This window comes from Oreochromis niloticus, linkage group LG11, assembly GCF_001858045.2.
Source record: "Oreochromis niloticus isolate F11D_XX linkage group LG11, O_niloticus_UMD_NMBU, whole genome shotgun sequence".
NCBI classification, from domain to species: domain Eukaryota; kingdom Metazoa; phylum Chordata; class Actinopteri; order Cichliformes; family Cichlidae; genus Oreochromis; species Oreochromis niloticus.
The window spans coordinates 33,387,850-33,408,829 of NC_031976.2; the positions used below are offsets into that span (position 1 = coordinate 33,387,850).

Consider the following 20,980-nt stretch of genomic DNA (forward strand, 5'->3'; position numbering starts at 1 on the left):
TGATAGTAACATGCCATCAGATTTGTCAGATTGGCCAGATTACTCATTGAGACACATTGCAAAGCCAAGCAAGTCATCGCTCACCGTTTCCGTAGTGTAGTGGTTATCACGTTTGCCTCACACGTGAAAGGTCCCGGTCCGAAACCGGGCGGAAACATGGATGTTTTGCTTCTTTGGTCACAAGGGAAATGATGTTCACTGTTTAGACAACTCTGCTTGTCCAGCATTTTCTCTGTTTTACTTGCGTCCCTATTGAGAAATAAGTCTCCTAGTTTTGTCTTCTGTAGGTTGTGTGCTAGCCAAGCAAAGGACATCAAAGAGCTTGTCAACCAGAAGCTCGGGGTCTTCAGTGGTGGCAACAGAATTAGAAGTGAGAAGAGTACAAGGGGAATTGTTGACTTGAGTAAAGATGGCCAATGAAAGACATAGCGGGACGCTGAAGTGGAAAGTGCAGCAGAAGAGCATGAGCCAGGTTTGGTGCGGCATGAAGACCACGCGCAGATGAGATCAGTCAACAGAAGAGGAGTGGAATTGACTGGGCCACTAACTTGTTCTTTAAGTCCTTAGACTCTCATGCTAGCGTGTGCTAATGCTAATGTACCTGTGGAGCAAAGGGCAAGAAAGCCAAATGAGGTTCCACTGAGACTTGAACTCAGCTCACTGGCGTCAAAGTCCAGAGTGCTCACCATTACACCATGGAACCCTGCTGACTGAAGAAAAAAGTTGTCTGTCAAACACCCATAAAACTGTAGTTCCTGGTAAACTGATGGAGATTTTTACATGGCCGACAACAGTTTGCGTGTCATACCTACCTACTGCAAATCCCAGCTTGACGTGACTCTGGCAGCGCCTCGCAGGTCCTCGTTAGTATAGTGGACAGTATCTCCGCCTGTCACGCGGAAGACCGGGGTTCGATTCCCCGACGGGGAGTGAGCAGTCTCCTTCTCTGCTCTGCCTTTTACCTGGAATGACCACACACCCTTTAATCGCACGCTACGTGCATTTCTTGCACGGAGTCCATCATTCAAAAAGACCATGTGGAATTTCTCCCCCACATCCTAGTCAATCTAATAATCTAGTCCTATAATGGGCTTGAAAAAACATCAATTCCACCTGTGCGCTCACAAGTCAAAAATGTCTTCTAGGCAAGAGCTCCCATGAGAAGAGATGCTAGTCCAAGAGAACTCTGCTTGTCCAGCGTTTTCTCCGCTTTACTTGCGTCCCTATTGACAAATAAGTCTCTTGGCTTTGTCTTCTGTAGGTTGTGTGCTAGCCAGACAAAGAACATCAAAGAGCTTGTCAACAAGAAGATCAGCTCCCACGAGAAGAGATGCTGTCTCGAGATCACAATTTGGATTGTCAATATAACCATAACTGGGGGAATGCTTGAAAAATTACACAAATGGGAGTTCCCCGCTTCTCACTAGTCCTACATGATCTGTCATAACGGTCCTCAAATGTAAGAAGGCATCGAAATGCCCCTCTAATGAGGAGAGGGCACACACGCTCCGTTTCCGTAGTGTAGTGGTTATCACGTTCGCCTCACACGCGAAAGGTCCCCGGTCCGAAACCGGGCGGAAACATGGATGTTTTGCTTCTTTGGTCACAAGGGAAATGATGTTCACTGTTTAGACAACTCTGCTTGTCCAGCATTTTCTCTGTTTTACTTGCGTCCCTATTGAGAAATAAGTCTCCTAGTTTTGTCTTCTGTAGGTTGTGTGCTAGCCAAGCAAAGGACATCAAAGAGCTTGTCAACCAGAAGCTCGGGGTCTTCAGTGGTGGCAACAGAATTAGAAGTGAGAAGAGTACAAGGGGAATTGTTGACTTGAGTAAAGATGGCCAATGAAAGACATAGCGGGACGCTGAAGTGGAAAGTGCAGCAGAAGAGCATGAGCCAGGTTTGGTGCGGCATGAAGACCACGCGCAGATGAGATCAGTCAACAGAAGAGGAGTGGAATTGACTGGGCCACTAACTTGTTCTTTAAGTCCTTAGACTCTCATGCTAGCGTGTGCTAATGCTAATGTACCTGTGGAGCAAAGGGCAAGAAAGCCAAATGAGGTTCCACTGAGACTTGAACTCAGATCACTGGAGTCAAAGTCCAGAGTGCTCACCATTACACCATGGAACCCTGCTGACTGAAGAAAAAAGTTGTCTGTCAAACACCCATAAAACTGTAGTTCCTGGTAAACTGATGGAGATTTTTACATGGCCGACAACAGTTTGCGTGTCATACCTACCTACTGCAAATCCCAGCTTGACGTGACTCTAACAGTCACGTCAAGCTGGGACTCTAACAGTCTCTAACAGTCTAACAGTCTCCAACAGAAGAGGAGTGGAACTGACTGGGCCACTAACTTGTTCTTTAATAAACATCTTAAGTAGTGCAATTGGTTATTTTTCCTGCCTTAAGAGGACGTAGTATTAACAAAGTAATTACACTGTCCTGCAAAGCTCCATCATCTGGGACCGGTTATAAACAAAAGTCAATCAGTAGGGGATCTTCAACTGAGAGTTTCAGTCGGTAAGACGATCTTTTTCACGTATAACATTACCTTCTATGGATCCAGAAACTCCTTACTCTCACCCCTGAAAGATGTACATCATCTGGCTTTAAACATTATTCCGTATTGGTCATCTGGACACCCTTGAAGTAGGTTCCTCACATTGTTAAAAGCGGAGCAAGCTTTGGCAGTACTTGTTGTGTAAATCACAGCAAAAAATCCTGGCACAACTTCACCTGCTTCCAAGGTGCATGGAGAAGATGAAAGAATTAAAAAAGCAGGAACTCCAGCAACACTTGAGAAATGAAGAACAGCTTTAATAATTGACCAACGCGTTTCGGCTTGTAAGATAAGATAAGATAAGATAACTTTTATTAGTCCCACACGTGGGAAATTTGTTTTGTCACAGCAGGAAGTGGACAGTGCAAAAGTTATGAAGCAAAAATTAGAATAAAATAAAATAAGAATAAATACAGTACACAACTGTACAGAATAGAATAAAATAAAATACTATATACAGTAGAATAAAATATACAATGAGATAAAAATAGAGTACAAATGCTATATACAATTGAGTAAAAATACAACGATGTGGCCTTCATCAGGGTCAGTACTTGTGGTGTAATCAGGAAAACCACTGGGTTCCCCTTGTTTTGCAATTAGCCCTGCTTCCGGGCCCCCTGTAGCACATTGACGTATTCATGGTAGTAATGGAGTTTAGCGTTTATAACTTGGGGTTTCCCGCTGGATCTTCGCAGAGCAAGGCCTCTATGTGAGTGGTCCACCAGGCTTTCTTTGTCCAGTTGCAGAACTGCTCACCAGCTCAGTCTGTAATTCTGCAACTGTCTCCTGGAGGCCGACGACCTTGTCCCACCATGATAATAAACCCTCTTCCAGGTCGCTAATGGCGGATATGACGTTGTTATTTTCTGAGTGGACTGCAGCCGTGTTGTTTGCAGTCTCCGTCTTAACTTCCCTCAGTTCGTTCTTCACCAAACTTCCCTCAGTTCGTTTCTGACCCTATTCTCATTCTCAAAGGTGTGTTATGCCATTCTTTTGGAAACAAATGCACAGTAATGCAAAAGCTTTAAAGTTGGTGTTTTATTTATGTTGCCCTCTATTCCTCCTCTTTCCAGTGAAATCAGAAATGGGCTGTTCTCCAACACTGACTCTCCTTCTCTTTGGTAAGATCCCAAATTTGCATAATGGTAATGTGTCATTTGATTTGTAAAGTTGAAAAGGAGGCACAACAAGACAGATTCAATTACTGCAAAAACAGTGTGTCAAAAAAAATTATGTTTCTTTTAATGAAGACTTTGAAGTTGTGCAAAAGGTGAAACAATGACTTAATAATTAAGCTCTTTCATGCATTAAAATGACCCCCTAAAAGTTATCTCTATTGCACAACATAAAATGTATAATTCTAAAGCTATACCTCTGTGAATAACATGAGCTACTCCCATGCAGACAATTCCCCAACTCTCACTCATAAGTTTTCATAAAGAAGACCTTCACATGTCTCTTCTAATCTTTTATTGCTCTGCTCCATGTGTGTGTTTCAACGGAGGCTGCAGAGCACAGACGTAAACACAAAGCTAACACCGTAGGTTATTTTTAGTGTTAGGTAACATTACTTTTATAAGGAACTTACGTTAAAACATTACTGCCATTAAAATGGGTCTTAAGTTGTAGCATTACCTACAGAGAAAAGCGACTTGTTGGATTGCTTTGATGCTACTAAAATAACAACCCTTTTCAATTTAGCTTGCACATCAGTTATATTACCCAGAGCATTTCAACTGTGCTCTAATAAAATACATTGCATGTACCTCCATTTGCACAGATTTTACCTCGCTGCATAGCGAATTGATATTTCTCGACCACATAACCAGCATGACCCTCATTATCTTCTCTAAAGGCTTGAAGTAAAAACTAGCTGTTGTGGCTTTAGAGCTGACCCCCAGGTATCATTCTCCTGTCCAACAAGCCTCGCCACAAGCATCGTGGAGCTGTGCTTAGCTTCCAATTGTTTTTTAAAAAAATATGAAGTGAAGATCCGTAGAACATTATAAAACCATCATAAAACCATCATTTAAAAAATCTATGAACTTTAACAATACAAAGGCCATCCTCACTGCAATCTTGCTAGCTGACCTTAACTTGCTCACTAACACAACTTCAGAATTAAATATACTGTACACCACTAGTACACAGCTGCTTAACAAGAAGTTGGAGGAAGACAGAAGTTTTGAGAATAATATAGCACCAAATCACAACACTAGTCACCTCAAGCTTTTTTATATTATAAGGTAAACCTCGACAATATAAAAAAAAAAAAAATCAACAACAATGAAACAACCCCCTCTGAGGATGCACTTGGCAACAGTAGGAAGGGAAAATGGATATTTAGGTTTTCAGTCATCCAAGTTATGGTAGTCTAAGGAGATTGGAAAGAAAAGCAACTGAGGTCAGATGGCCAATCCTGGGGCATCTAACCTCAGGAAATCACATGACAGGGTGGGGCTAAGTTTCACAATGAGCTCACCCGAAACCAATTCAATTCAATTCAATTCAATTCAATTCAATTTTATTTATATAGCGCCAAATCACAACAAAAGTCACCTCAAGGCGCTTGATATATATATATATATATATATACATACCTTGGCTGATTGTGACCTACACCCATTTTCACACCTTGGCTCATGTGATTAGGTAGAGGATCATTAGGGGGTCCTTTGTCCCTCTCAGTGGGTTACTCCCACAGAGCTTAAATCTGGGACTCTCCACCATTTTGACCCTACTGAAGAAGCTTCTTGGATGAGAGGTGAAACGTCTTCAAGCAACTTAAAGAAGTCCAAGCTCCTTAGATTATTCCCATTATACACACCTTTCTCCTCAGCCATCTTGACGCTGCCGTGAGAGCTCACTGTACCGCCCCTCCACTGCAGCAGGCCAGAAACCACACCCCTGCCACAAGTACATTTGCACAATGACTGAAACTAGACCACTGAATGAACAATGGAATGTGAGGTCAGTTCTTTGATCACTAATATGATATGCAAATTGCCATGAACACTGATCAACAACCACTGATCAATGACCACTGATCAATGACCATGAATAACCATTCACAGAGAGTTGGGGAATGGCTGCAGTCACAGCATTGTAAGATGGTACAAGATGTACAAGAGGCCCCCTCCTTCGATGGGCTTTCCCTTTTCACATGAAGGCTTTTAGGAGCATTTAGGACATTTTAATAATAATGTAGTAGTCCCAGAAGTAATAAATGCATGATTAGTTTGTGAACATCACTCTATGTAACAGGATGTTTCTCATTTTCGAGATGTTCCACAAATAAAAGAAAACAGTTCAACATATTTGTTTAATATGCTAACTGAAGGAATACCTTGATCAAAAACAACTTCAAGATTACTCATAGTGGTACAGTGTTAACCACTGTTATTTGAACCGGAATCTATAAAAGGGAGTTGATAAATTCTAACACTGAATGTAAGCTTTTTGACTGAACAGGAAAATATGCCATGGTTGAAATAATCCTGAATTATTGTTTGATCTTCAAGTGACCATGGGATCATTTATGACCCCAGCAATAAAGATAATATGCTGAATTTTTTTAATAAAAGATTTTTCTGCCATGGAACCTAGAGGCAGATACTTAAATCCCTAATTGCCACACTGTCATTTTAGCAACTAAAAAAACTTGAAAAGTTGGTGAAATTTAGATTTTTGATATTTAATCATGCCTAACTTTTCATGTGTTTTTGTTTTCTTGGCAAATATTGAATTCGGTATTGATCTTACAACATTAGCTCAACATTACTGGCCTCCTGTTTTTATATAAGTAAACTGGCACCCCTGTGTAGCCCGTCAATGCAGTTTAAAAAAATCAAAGCATGGGCAAAGATTAAAAAAATATGTTTGTTTTAGACTTTTCTCGTGTGCATTATGCAAATAATTAACATAATATAACTTCTATCTATAATCATTGTTTAGGATTAAGTCTCTCTTCCTGCTCAAAGCTCCCTCCTTGTAAGTACTACTACATTGACAAAAAAATGAGCTGGAACGATGCTCAACAATACTGCAGAGAGAAGTACACTGACCTGGCCACCTTCGAAAGCATGGATGATATAAACATGCTAAATTCAACTTTTTCCTACTCATGGGCATGGATTGGACTGCAGGATGACCCCAAATCCTGGCAGAATACCCTAGGCAGTGACACCAACTACTGGAGATGGGCAATAACTGGTGAAACGAGCAAAACTGATTACCACAACTGGTACTCTACTGAACCAAATAGTTATGGTGGAAATGAATCCTGTGTTACAATGGGTTTTGAAGGATGGTGGTTTGATATAAACTGTGGTAAAAACAGAAGTTTCGTTTGTTACAATGGTAAGAAAATATTTTCTTTAATGGATTTTAACTACTGACTTAACCCACATTTTTCACTGATAAACGTCATTGCACAAACTTCGCTGAAGATTGTACAAAAATGACCAAAACCCTATCTCAAAAAGTTTGAAAATACACAATGGACAAAAACTAAATTCATTATCCAAAATTTGTACTTTTTCATTTCAGTGCTAAGTGATTAATATTGATGATAATTTCCACATTTGTTGGAAGCCCCCTCGGCATGATGCAGCGATCTATCATCTACTATGATTACGTTTGTGCTTAAACACTTGCTTCATTTGTTTCCCCTCACTGGTTTATTTTCTATCTGCTGCAGTTACAGAGCAAAACAAGAAAAACTACATGTACATCTCTACTACAAAAACATGGCCCTCTGCTCGAGAATACTGCATGAAACACAGCATGGACTTGGCAGTGATCGAAAACAGTGAGGAGAACGCTGAGGTCAGTTCATTAAAACCAAGCACTGGTGCCGTTTGGATCGGTCTGTACCGAATGCCATGGACCTGGTCTGACAAGAGTCAGAGCTCCTTTAAAAACTGGAAAAGTTCCAAACCAGACAATGATCGAGGTAACGAGTATTGTGTGGCCGAGAATAACCTCCACGAGTGGGATGACGACGAATGTACAAACAGTTACGTTTTCATTTGCCATCAAGGTAAATGTTCAATAACACAAAGAAAATTCAACCCAGCTAACCCTAACTGTTGATTGTTAATTTGTCAATACTTACTGTTATTTCATAAACAACATGTTTCCTGCTAAGTTGCAAAGTTGAGGACGACAGTGAAGATGAAGTTTATGACTCACGTTAACTTAACTGATTCTGCAAATAACGCCCAGATACTCCAGCAGGTAAAATCTTTGTTTTTTTTATTTTTGAAAATATAAAAATTAAACAGAAAAAAAGCAATCACTAAAGATATTGACAGATACCATCAAGGAAAAAAAGTAATGGTCAATCAAACTACTTATCTTTCTTATTCTTATTCCTATTTATTCTATTTATCCCTTTCGTATTTTTATTTATATATGTCTCTGTATTTATATATGTGTATATATATAATATTCTGCTCACGTTCTGTAACTTCTGTCGGTGCTGTGCTATTGGAAACCAAATTTCCCAGAGGAACCCACCCGAGGGATTAATAAAGTTTAATCTTATCTTACCTTATCTCTCTTTTCTATTCTGTCACAGCTCGGAACCAAGCTAACAAGTCAAGGATGGGCTGATTTCAAACTGCAATGGAAGATTCAACCCAAAAAACAAGAGAATGGGGAAAACTGAGAAACTTAGGTGTTATACAGTAATGATATAATTTGCTGAATCAGGGTCTCTGTCCACTCCAAGTGACAATTTTCAATACGAATTTTATAGCTCTTATGGTATCAACACACAGCATTAGCATTGACAATGTTCAGAATCTTCAGTGCTGACCCTTAGAGTCACTGACAGGTATATTGTAACCCAGCTGGAGAAATGGGTTAAAATAAGATAAGCTTTGTAAGTTATTTGCTTTGTTATAGAATTGTTCTTTATTTGTTTTTTCATTGTTACAAGAAGTAATAATGTGAAAAATGGGATTTAGTTCCACCCTTCCTGCTGTGCCTAGCAGGAGTTTTTATTTTGAAGGTTTACCGGAAGTTGTGTGTTAACATTACATGTTCTTACTAGCCATTTGAAGGAAAAAAGAAAAGCCGATGTTATCTTGATCAGCAGCAGAAACTGCCTCAGTTATGGAAGCAAAGCTTCATAAAAAGTTGTTAAAAAAGTGTTCAGAAGTTTTTCGCTAACATCTCAGTAGTGAGGTAAATGTTAGGCAGAGCTGCCGAAATCAGCAGAGGTAGTGGCTAAGTTAAGGGTGTTCCACGTGTCTCGGTCAGGTCTTTTAGTGACCTATGAGCTCCATGAGGAAAGACCAGTGATTCCAGTTGATGGCAAGCCTCCCAGTGTGATTTCCAGGATCCAGATCTGGACAACCACTCAGATGGCCAATGGTTTATATGATTTCTGGTAGGATTCCACCAGTCATCCCAACTGGCAACAGTGAACAGACAGAAAGAGTGCACTCCAGACTATAAGTACACCAGGTGCGAAACTTCACTAGACTTGTGAGTTGCTGACTGACAGATTATTACAGATCATTCCCTCATCTGATCTGTGCTTTGACTTGACCATAAAACTCTGAGGAACAAACTGAAATATAAGGTTGCAACCTAACAAAATACCTTCAAAGGGACAATTCAAATGGTTAAGGACAATGCTTTTTATTTTCATTTTATTTTGTAAAGGGCCCTGGTTGTTATCTTTGTTGTGAAACTGTTACCTGTTTAAAACTAAAGTCACAGTTAACTGAAATTTCTGTGCATTATGATTATTCAAACTCATCTCCAGCTCCTCCCCGAACCTAGAGTGAGGTGTACTTACCCACGAGTGGGTTACAATATATTTACAAACAAACAATGAAAAAGATTTTTTGACAATGAGATCTCAGGTGCAGAAATGTTTTCCATGGACACAGACCCCTACGCTTTAGCTAACAGGAGAATTCATCATAGATGTGGATCAGGCAATTTCTGATGCTGTAAATAATGTAATGTAAAGTCTCTCTTCAAACATGAAAACCATATAAAAGTTCAGGAACTCGTCCCTGACCCGGAGTGGACACTCCACCCTTTTTCGGCTGAGGACCATGGCCTCAGATTTGGAGGTGCTGATTCTCATTCCCACCACTTCACAGTCGGTTGCGAACCGTTCCAAAGTGAGCTGGAGGCCATCACCCGATGAAGCCAACAGAACCATATCATCTGCGAAAAGCAGAGATGAGATTCTGAGACCACCCAAGTGAAAGCCTTTTGACAATTGGAATCAAATTTAATTCTGGATTTAACAGGGAGCCCATGATGAGAAGCTGCTTGCTGGAGCATTTTGGGTCAACTGAAGGCTTTACAGGCACTTTTTAGGACATTGTGGTAATAATGTAGCAATCCTAGAAGTGCACTGTGGTGTAGCACAGAGATGAATTCGCGGTCAGAGGCCATAGGATGATCAATTTTAATAAGGCACTTCACTGACGCTGTTTCTGTTGTGTGAAATAGTAGAAAAACGAAGAAATTATTTTATATTGGTCATTCCTCTGTAGATGACTAGTTAGTTGTTTAACAACTACTCTTTCAATAACCTTTGAGATAAAAGGAAGGTTAGAGATTGGTTTATGGTTAGTTAAGACAACCAGGTCAAGTGATGGCTGTTTAACTAGATGTTTAACTCCTGCCAGCTTGAAGGCATGTGGTACATAGCCCATTAATAGAGATAGACTGATTGAGGCATTAATTAGTGGTAGGACTCTCTGAGCAGTCTTGTAGGAATGGGGTCCAAAATACACATTAATGGTCTGGCATAACAACTTCCCGAGTTAACTCAGATAGATCAACTGGAGAAAAAGAGTCAAAATAAATATCAGTCATACTCAAAGTTGCTGTACATAATGTTATGTCTCAGAGATGGTTATGAGTTTTTTTCTCTCCAGTGGTTCAAATTTTATTTGTGAAGAAATTCAGGAAGTCGTTTCTTACTGAGGTTTGTCAAGAAAGGTTGGATTCGACATTGACAGATTAGTATCTGTGTGTGGCTGCAGGAATGTGAAAAAGATAAGAAGTGTCACCAACAGTGTTGGTCAAGTTACCTGAAAAAAGTAATTAGTTACTAATTACTTCTCCAAGAAAGTAATACCATTACTTTACTGATTACTTTTTTCAAAAGTAATTAGTTACTTTAGTCACAAATGTTCTATGTTAAGAATAATGCAGAAAAGAAGAAATTGTAATGCAGTGATTTTAAATTTTAAACCTTTTTTTAAATCATGTATTTGGAAAAGTCCGATAGATACACAGAGTATGATAAGGTGTGGCTGGACATTGGATGAGGACATAATATATCTACATAACTAAGTTGTTATTTCATGCTGAAGTGTTCTCTTCCTGGGGTTTCAAAGTAATTTTGTCAGATACTAGCCAGTTCTTTCCATTAACTTATGCTTGCTTCTTTTACTTCGACTGGTTGGATTTGTACACAACAAACAATCTGGTTAGGTTTAGGACAAGATTTTTGATTTAAAAATATAACTCAGTCTCAGTAATCCAATAAACAGACACATCACACTTGTCTCCTAATGGGCACTTTGCAAGCAACTGAGATACACCAGCAGGTTTAACAAAACAGCATTATTTGAATGAAATGGATCCCTGATGTATTGCTTCAAAGTTACACTGTGGTGTCAAACATACTACCTTTAAATGCAAAACTGAAATGAGAAAAGTTCAATTCAGACTTAATGCACACAAAACATGTCGTTTTATACCTAGACTAATATAATTAACTAATACCAAACTTAAAGAGTGAACAATTTAAAGTAATCCTTTAAATTGGTTGTAGCACAGTCTTCTGGAAGTCGATCTCACACGTTCAAACAAGCATCTGAAATGAGATAAAACCACTTAAATATTCAGAGAAAACTCATTCTGTGTGTGTGTGTGTGTGTGTGTGTGTGTGTGTGTGTGTGTGTACCATCAATTTTCTTCCTGCTGATCTGCACAGGCTGTTTTGTCCATGTCAGTTTGAAGTCAGTCACACCCTGCTTAGCGAGTGTTGCTTGCAGCTAAAGAAGAAGAAAGAGGATGAATTATGTTAGGTACCCTTGCTGTAAGTCACCTCTGAAATAAGTGATTTCAGAAGTGGAGAAATTCCCCATGCTATGCGACTTTTTAAGAATCATTGACAGCTAGAAAGGATCCTAGCTGAATCTTAGTAAAATAAGCACAATAAAATGAGTAAACATTTTTGTTTGTTTCACTACAAAAATAATATTAATTCAACTACAACCTGAGGAAGACTTGAAACAAACAAATTCTCACATCAAAAGACATGCGTTTGTCATATTCAGTTGTCTCTCTGATAGACTCCAATTTCCAGTGTCATTGCTACACAGCTTTATCTATCCATAAACCAGACTTTGCCCAATTAGTGAAATGTCTTAAAGATATAAAGACCCGGATGATTTTACCTAAAAATCTTAGAAAAATAGAATCTACCAGATGCTTACTCTGTTTGGCATCACTTTGGCCTCCACTATTGGAAATAGGCCTTTCAGACCTAACATTTCTCGCTTCCATTTTTTTAAAATCTCACTTACTGAGTGCTGCAGGATTCTGTCTTGGACCTACACTATTTACTGTATATTTATTTCAATGGCTTGCTACAAAATCTAAATGCATCTGTCCATTTTTGTGCAGATGATACAATTATTTATTGCTGTGCTTGTACCATGGTCGTGTGTTTCAAACAGTTACAGCTAGCTCTAATCAATGTATACACTCACAGCTGTGTGGGCTCCGACTAGTTTTAAATTTTAAAAAAAGGCCATGTTGTTCTTAATAGAAAGACGGGGCCTGCAGTATTTCTGTCTCTTGTATTTGTTCAAGGCATTTCTATTGAAACTTTGACCTCATACAAATACTTGGGTATTGTGATTGAGGATAATCTTTCCTCTAGGCCACATATTAACCACCTGTTAAAGAAACTTAGGGTGAAGTTGGGGTTCTTTTTCCAAAATAGGTTGTGCTTCTCTTTCACTGCAACAAAAAGGCTTAGTGCTACCACCTTTTTACCCCTCCTGGATTACAGTGATATAATTTACATGAATTCCTCTGCTCATTCTCATGATCTTTTGGACTCTGTTTATAACAGGGCAATAAGATTGTAACTGATCATGAACCTTAAACACATCACTGTACTTTATATTCTCTGATTTTTTGGTCAGATTACATAGTACATAAATATTTTAGCATAGCCTGTAATCTCAGGACTTCGTTACATTGAGTGTTCCATTAGTTCATGCAGCACTTGGAAAAAAGCCACTCTGTTTTTCTGCCCTATCTTTAGACTTGCAGCTCTCTTTTTTGTTATTTTATTGCTATTGCTATTTTATTCTTGTTTATTGTGTTTATGTTTGTCAAAAACAGGTCTCTTGTAAATGAGTCTCATGTAAATGAGAGTCTCAGTTACACTACCTGCATAAATAAAGGTTATATATGTATATATATATACATATATACATATACATATACAGGACAATTTTCTTGCATTTGCACAATATTTCTAAAATTAGAAACATCCTGTCTCAGTGTGACACTGGAAAACTAGTTTGTGCTATATTAATGCTGGACAACTGTAATTCCTAAAAACTCCCTGAAAAGCCTTCAGTTAATCCAAAATGCTACAGCAAGAGTAGAGATGGACCGATCCGATATTATGTATCGGTGTCGGTCCGATACTGACGTAAATTACTGGATCGGATATTGGAGGGAAATAAAAAATGTAATCCGATCCATTAAATATCAAAAAGGCACCTCACAAAACTTGCAACATGGCATAACTCGGCTCATAACCGTAGCACGTGGGAGCAGTATGTCACGTGATGGAGCGGCTGTGTGTATTTGTAGCCTCACTAGCAATCCGGCATTTCATCTCCGAGGAAGTTATGTATGTAAAGCATTCCCACGTTAAGCTTAACAACCGATATATGGAGCGACTGCCTCTTCTCTCTCCTTCCCTCTCCTGCGGCTACTTCAATCATGAAACTGATCAATGATCAGCTGATCGGCTTTTCTGTCGCGAGTCCGTCTCTCTCGTTTGTTTATTGCCCACTTCGCGCCAGAAAGAGGAAACCAGCGGCGGAACAACAGCAGCACGTTTAAGCTTGATAAGCTGTTGTTAGAATTTATTTAATATTACTTTCTACACCAGGATCCTTTTCTACGGAGCTGACTGCTGGTAACTGTGCAGGGGCGGATCTAGCAAAGTTTAGCCAGGGGGGCCGATAGGGCATTAACAGGGAAAAGGGGGCACAAAGACATACTTTTCTTTCTTATTCTCATTTAAAATATCTAGCTTTTAATAAATAATTATCCGAATCTTACACCCAAAGTTTTAATCTGATGTAAAATGTGTAGAAGTCCATTACTGTATATAGTAACTATTAAGTCTAATATACCCTAGTAAGCTATAGTCTTTTTCCTTTCGGAAAGTACCATCTGTGAATTCTGCAATTCTGTTGAAGAAAGATGTTGAATTTATTTAATTATCCTTGAAAAATAATTTATTTCTGTACATTTTTTTTCACACTGCATCAAATTATAGTTGATTACATTGATTAAACATCATGAGGTGGAGGGTGGGGGGTGGTTCCCTATTTGTTTTTTGTTTTTTTTGCTGGGAGTTTGCAACCCTATTAGTTAGGTTGCTTAATATTTCTGCTAAGTACTCTTTAAAATACCAGAATAGGGAGGATGGAGTAGGTTTAAGTTTATTAGATTGATCAGTATTGCTGAACTATGAAATATTTTGGGTGCAGTGTATTTTTTGCATACAGGTATAACAGAATAGCTTTAGTGTTTTGTTTTGTTTTTTTAACTTGAGTATGAACTTATACAAAAAGCAGCAAGATATTTAAAAAACAGTTTTATTGATTAAAAAACACACTATATCGGATTCATATCGGTATCGGCAGATATCCAAATTTATGATATCGGTATCGGACATAAAAAAGTGGTATCGTGCCATCTCTAAGCAAGAGTACTCGGCCCTCTTTGTGGAACCAGCTCCCAGTTTGGATTTTTTCTTCCCTCATCTTTTTTTTCACTCAGTATGTGTTTATACACCACTTTGCATTTAATCATTAGTTATTATTAATCAGTGGCTCTTTTCTTTTGTGTTGTCTTTGACTCCTGACCCATAATTGCCCTTCCCTGAGCCTGGTTCTGCTGGAGGTTGCTTCCTATACAAAATAAGTTTTTCTTTGTCTCTGTTGTCAAGTGCAGAATGTTTTCTGTATTATTTTGGGGTCTTTACTTCGTCTGCAACGATTCGTTTAGTATTTCGAAATATTTGATTACACAGAATCCTTGCTTCGATGCTTCGTGTAACACGCGGCTCTGAAGCACGCCATTGTCACCATGGAAACACGAACCATTTCACTGACTAAAACAGTTCTGCAGTACAAACGTATTTGTGAGCAGCAGCGTGTGAATAAAACGTTTGGCAACATTACGCCCATGGACACTGATTAACACAACAGCAGCAGAGATTATGACGGTGCCACTGCTTAACGTGGAGTCTGTTTACACACCACGAAGAGCAAAGGGGCGGAGCCATTACCGAGACGGTGAGCGCAGTGAAAGAAAATGGTAGGTGTTCCTGTGATCACCATGGAGTCCTTCATCAAAGCACCTGTACATGTGATCAATAAATTCCGATGTGGAGAAAAGCGAACTTTGTAGCTGTTCCATCCACCGCTGTTTGTTTTGGCCAGAAGAAACTCACTGATGGGATGGGTCTTAAGTTGAACAGTGAATTATTGTTAACATTAATTAATGTCTACAACGTCATAACATCTTATTTTTTAGCAGCACAAAAACTTCAGAATGCTGATATGTTCACTTCTCTTCATTGCAGCCACCACATTCTCCTTTAAATGCTTACAGACACAAATTCACTCATACACTTGCACATTTTAACACATGTACAAAAACTCATAAAGAATTCCAAGAAGACAGGCTAAAGATAATTTTTTTACCATTTTAAGTTTATATTGCACATTTATCTTGTTTTATTTGGCTGTGACTGTACTTGAGAGTATTTAGGTGTTTTTGGATTTAAGAAAATGTTTTCTTTAAAAGCTACCATTTAATGTCAAACGTAAATACAAAGGGTTTTTTTTGGCAAAACAGATGACAGATGAAACAAAAAAAAACATTGAAATTTCTAAAATAGAAACCAATGAGAAGTTCATTTTGAAAGAACTGTATTTTTTGTTATTTTAATATTTATTATTGTTCATTAATAAGACAGAAGTATTTCTTATCCATGTACTCCATGTGATGGAGTAATCAATAAATTACTTGAAAAGGACAATAGTTGCAGCCCTAGTCTTTACCTTACAATTTAAATTGCATTGAGATGACTGCTGTAGTTGGTGCTATAAAATAAAATGGAATTGAATTGAATTTCCCATAATGCCTCTGGTAGAAACTTGCAAGGAAATCTTTTGAACAAACCAGGATAAACATAGAAGAAGCATCTTTGCCATAGCTACTGTTCTGTGCGCCCAAAAGGAAACAAGAAAAAACACAGATAAAGGTGGACACAACACTGGCTGAGAGAATGGAGACAGCTCTCTTACTGGTTACTAACAAAGTTAATTTGATTCGATCATTTGCACAGATCAAAAAGTAAATTTAACAAAATCTGATGATAGTAATAATCAAGTGAGGCTAACTTGTTAACACACACTTTACCTGTTGCATCACGGCGGCCTGGGTATCTGGATTTTCCAGGTTGACATCAGTTTGGATATTCATGCTCACCACTGTTTTCTTTGATTTGTAAACTACGCAAAAACAAAACATTTTAGAATAAATCATATGAAATTTGACAAGTACTTGGTTTAGAGGAAGTTATTAATAATATATAAGTATATTATTAGATTCAAATAGAATGTCTTAAACATTAACCAAAACCCTGTTAAAATATACAGAACACAGTCATAACATTAAGATGCCATGTTTGGAGAGATGCTATCCCTATAAGTGCACCTCTTTGACCTAAACAAATATAATAGCTTTTATTGTTGGTTCCGCAGGTGGACTTTCTTTTTTTATAAATTTGTCAATTTTTCTGTTTGTCTTTGTGCTGCATGTCGATAAAGTGAATAAAAAATGTGTGGAAATATAAAGCTTAAGATATCTAGGTAATGTTTAAACTTGCTAGTGCTGTAGATTTATTAATGGATTGAAATTATTTTTTGCAACTAGTATCGATTTAATAAACTTTTAAATTAAAAAAAAAAACAAATGCTCCAGGTCCACTTCATTATTTGTAATGTTTTACTGCTGATGACTTTGTTATTTTTTTAAAAAATTTTCTAATATTTATGCTTTAATTGCTAAAGAAAAAGATCAAACTAGTTAAAGCCTTAGACTCAGCCTTCAGCAGATAGAGAATGTCACATGACCATCTTTGCCATTTATCAGGGGCAGAAAACAAGCAAACAAGCAAAAATATTTCTAGAATTAAACAAAGAAGTATATTATCTCCATTGTATCTTGATTAGTGTGCAATAAACATTTTCTGGTCGTACCATCTCTGGAAACTGACTTGAGTGTTAAAACTAGGGAAATGTCATTCATACCTGCAGAGCAGAAGAAAGGATATTGTTGAATGCATGGTTCGGTGGTCCAAGTTCCATCTTCCACCAATATAGCAGAGCAATTAAACTCATTGTTAGGTTGTCCTGTTTTCCAGTTCATGAATGTGCTGATTTGTTTGGTTTCTGACCAAACCCAGACTGGAGAAAAACTAAGGCCAATCCACATTTTTTTATCCACAACTATGCTGACTTTATCAAATGTTTCCACATCAAGGATTTGTGCCAGAGCTGAATTTTTGTTTTCACAGCTGGTTTTGGCATCATTCCAAGTCACATATGTCCTATAAGTAATGTAATTGCTGCCTGTTTAAGAAACAAAAGTTATAGATCCCTTCAGTAACATTATACCTCTATTAATGATTTCATTTATGTTTTGAAAAATAGGCTATGCAGAAAAAGCTGTGATTTAAATACACCATATAAATCATATGTCAGTACTGCATATATATACTCTTCATATTTTCTTAATATTTGTACTCAGTAGTTCAGGTTTGAGCTTCATTGGGAGCCTTATTCCAGTCTCAAACCAGAGTATTTAAACGTTGTATTTTTATGTTTATTATTTATTTCATGTTTTGAGCCTCATTCTGCTAAATTAATACCAAGGGTCAATTTAATCTACAGGAGTAAAATCTTACAACAAATGATTTCTTTATACCTACCGTCAAAACAAATGAAGCCAAGCGTTTCTGTACATCTCACACTATACCACCCTTTGTAATCTGTGGACATACAATATCCAGGGCCAGTGTAGAGTGGCTGGCCAGGGCTCCATCTATAATATGTGGGTGGTCGTCCATCCAGCCAGGCCCAACCTATACCGCCTATATGAAGTCCTATCCAGGCTTTGCCTGTGTATTCCCCGGCTGGAGCGTTCACCAGAGCAGTGTTGTTCTCTGGATAAGTAATTTGGGCAAGTCCAAGGTACTCCTTGATGCAGTAACCATTGGCCTCAGCCCAAGTCATATTCTCATTCACAAAGTAATAGATGTTTGGAAAGGAAGCAGTGGGGACACAGAAACCTGAAGAGAGAAGTGGATTTTCATTTGAGGTTTTGCTAAGAAATACTGTTTATTTATTCAGAATGCTTGTATACTTGGAGTTCCATAAAATTTTACTTTCTGCAGTAAAAGAATTCCTTAAATGAGATTTCCTCAGTAGATCAGTGATGGTTCAACTTATTAATGTGTGGACAGAAACCACTTTTTATTTGTACCTATGTCAGTGAATCTGAAAATTTCTAAACTGATAGTCACCCAGATTCCAGATTAATTGAGTTAATTTGTTACTTTTTATTAATTTAATTATATATGCATTTTTGTTGGAGTAAAGTCATAATGTTGGAGCAACAGCTGTCCTCAAATATGAATTCATAAAACTTGCTCCATATTTGGTCAGTTATTACCTCTCTTTTAAAAAATTCAAGGTAGAAACAATTTATATTTGGAAAAAAACAGTGAATTATTATATGCTGAATGAGAATTTACCACACTGCTGGAATCTTACCTGAAAGCAGGAGAAGGACTAGAAACACATCCATGTTCACTCTGATTAACTGTGGAGGAAAAAAAGATTCTGTGATATCTGATTCAGCAGAATGAATACACTGAAAGCTATAGTAAATAAAAAGCATTTTGTTAGAATGACAGTGGTTAAAAAGTGATTAGAAAGGACAGTACATCTTACTGGTATTTAAACATGCCACAAAATGTTTCCTCTCTCTCACTCTCTCTCTCTCTCTCTCTCTCTCCCTATACATATATATATATATATATATATATATATATATGGATAGATAGATAGATAGATAATATAAGGCAAGAACTTACCACACTTCTTAAGTTACCAAACACAAGCAGCTGCTCGTCACTGTGTGTTCTTTTCTCTTTGAGGTTCCTTTTATAATATAATGCAAATAAGTGGAAAGTTTAAAGTTAACTTGTGACACACCCTTGATGACACTGTGAGGCTTTCTCGTGACCATCCCATATAAACTGTGCTAACCTTAGAGCTTACAACTCCTTACAACTTCCGTGATTTCTTATGAAATAATTATCTAGGTGGTTCATCACGTTGTTTATAGTTGAAGGCCCAACAGTGGCTGCCCTTCCTGAGGGTCCTCAGAAGGTACGAGCTGAACTCCAACCTGCTGCTGACCTTCTACCACTCATCCATTGAGAGCCTGCTAACTTACTGCATCATGGTATGATACGGCAGCTGCACTAAGGTGGATAGAGTGAGGCTTCATAGTGTAGTCAAGACAGCACAAAAGATCATCGGCTGCCCTCTCCCCTCCCTGATGGACATTTATTCCTCCCGCTGCCTCAGCAGAGCAGCAAACATCATCAAGGACAGTTCCCAGCCTGGTTTCAACATGTTCAGCGTGCTTCAGCTAGGAAGTGCTACAGGTGCCTCAGCACAAAAACCCACAGACTCAGTTTTTTCCCATGTTTTTGCCATAACCACCCTGTTTGTTTTTCAGGTCATGAATCAGGTCAATTTTCTTTTCCCACACTGAAAAAACATTTAGGTAACTTGCAAGGTTGTGCTGATGTGCATACAAACCTCCACTAATGATTCATTCAAATGTTCAGACCACATAATGTCAACCTGTAATAAATCTATTAAAAATCCATATTACCTTACCAAAGACAATGGCGCCCCTCGAGGCAGACGTGTTTGCTCGCTCCGCTCTCGAATGCCGACTTTCTTTTGTTTTTTGTGTGTTGTCTGTTCTTTTTGCACTGGACAAGTGTTGTGCACTGTTAACATACACGAGACAGGCACTACTAGACATTGTTCATCCCGGCAGCCACCGCAAACGCCACCACTCCCAGGAAGGCCACAAAGCACCGAGTCCAAGTGAGCCACCTGACCCCAGGAGAGCGATTCGGAGACGGCAACGCCAACGAGGCAAGAGGGAAGGGCTAGCCGACTACCGCTACCCAGCCTCTTACTGGCCAACGTGCGGTCCCTGGAAAATAAACTCGACGAAATACAAGCCAGGATCACAACACAGCGGGAGATAAGAGAATGCTGGGCTCTTATTTTCACCGAGACCTGGCTCTCAGATAAAGTCCCAGAATGTGCCATCCAGCTGCAGACTCACTCCGTACACCGAGGAGACCAGACCGCAGCCTCCAGGAAGGCTATCGGGGGCGGTGTATGTGGGTTTATTAACAACTCGTGGTGTGGAGACGTGCAGACTGTCCACAAGTACTGTTCGCCAGACGTGGAGTTTTTAATGCTGAAATGCCGCCCTTACTATCTGCCACGGGAGTTCTCAGCTGTATTTTTGGCCATTGTTTACATCCTGCCACGAGCTTACTCCGCAGCAGCGCTTGGCAAACTCCATGAAGTCATCAGTGCATTAGAGACAACACATTTAGTTGCTGCTTTTATTGTTGCTGGTGACTTCAATAAGTGCAACTTACGGACTGTACTCCCAAAATACCACCAACACATGGCCATTCCTACCCGTGACAAGAACACCTTGGATCATGTTTACAGCAACATAAACGGTTCATACAGGGCTGCACCACGTCCCCACTTTGGACAGTCTTACCACATCTCTCTGTTCATGTACCCGGCTTACAGACAGAAGTTGAAACAATCAAACCCTGTCATCAAACCTGTTAAACTCTAGACCCCAGAGACTGAGAGCATCCTGCAGGACTGTTTTGCTCAAACAGACTGGGATGTGTTTCAAACTGCAGCCACCATGGAGAACTGCTTTGTCAACATACAGGACTATGCTGACTATGTGA

General features: G+C 38.8%; 1 protein-coding gene, 1 long non-coding RNA gene and 5 other non-coding genes across 7 annotated transcripts; 3 read left to right on the forward strand and 4 right to left on the reverse strand.

Annotated features, from left to right (window-relative positions):
- The first annotated feature begins 85 nt into the window (after positions 1–85).
- trnav-cac (transfer RNA valine (anticodon CAC)) lies at positions 86–157 on the forward strand. The gene has a single exon. It is a non-coding gene; the product is annotated as a tRNA-Val (tRNA).
- Positions 158–631: 474 nt separating this feature from the next.
- On the reverse strand, positions 632–703 carry trnaq-uug (transfer RNA glutamine (anticodon UUG)). The gene has a single exon. It is a non-coding gene; the product is annotated as a tRNA-Gln (tRNA).
- Positions 704–858: 155 nt separating this feature from the next.
- trnad-guc (transfer RNA aspartic acid (anticodon GUC)) lies at positions 859–930 on the forward strand. The gene has a single exon. It is a non-coding gene; the product is annotated as a tRNA-Asp (tRNA).
- A 580-nt stretch (positions 931–1,510) lies between these two features.
- trnav-cac (transfer RNA valine (anticodon CAC)) lies at positions 1,511–1,583 on the forward strand. The gene has a single exon. It is a non-coding gene; the product is annotated as a tRNA-Val (tRNA).
- A 474-nt stretch (positions 1,584–2,057) lies between these two features.
- Positions 2,058–2,129, reverse strand: trnaq-uug (transfer RNA glutamine (anticodon UUG)). The gene has a single exon. It is a non-coding gene; the product is annotated as a tRNA-Gln (tRNA).
- An 8,678-nt stretch (positions 2,130–10,807) lies between these two features.
- LOC102081505 (uncharacterized) lies at positions 10,808–16,384 on the reverse strand. The gene is made up of 3 exons (XR_269605.4): positions 16,303–16,384; positions 11,516–11,606; positions 10,808–11,425 (listed from the first exon to the last, which is right to left on the reverse strand). It is a non-coding gene; the product is annotated as an uncharacterized LOC102081505 (long non-coding RNA).
- An 805-nt stretch (positions 16,385–17,189) lies between these two features.
- On the reverse strand, positions 17,190–19,118 carry LOC106097846 (lithostathine-like). The gene is made up of 5 exons (XM_013268390.2): positions 19,043–19,118; positions 18,720–18,768; positions 17,876–18,235; positions 17,404–17,516; positions 17,190–17,195 (listed from the first exon to the last, which is right to left on the reverse strand). Exons 2-5 carry the CDS (start codon positions 18,751–18,753, stop codon positions 17,190–17,192), a joined length of 513 nt encoding a protein of 170 aa, XP_013123844.1. The 5' UTR covers positions 18,754–18,768; positions 19,043–19,118.
- Positions 19,119–20,980: the final 1,862 nt, after the last annotated feature.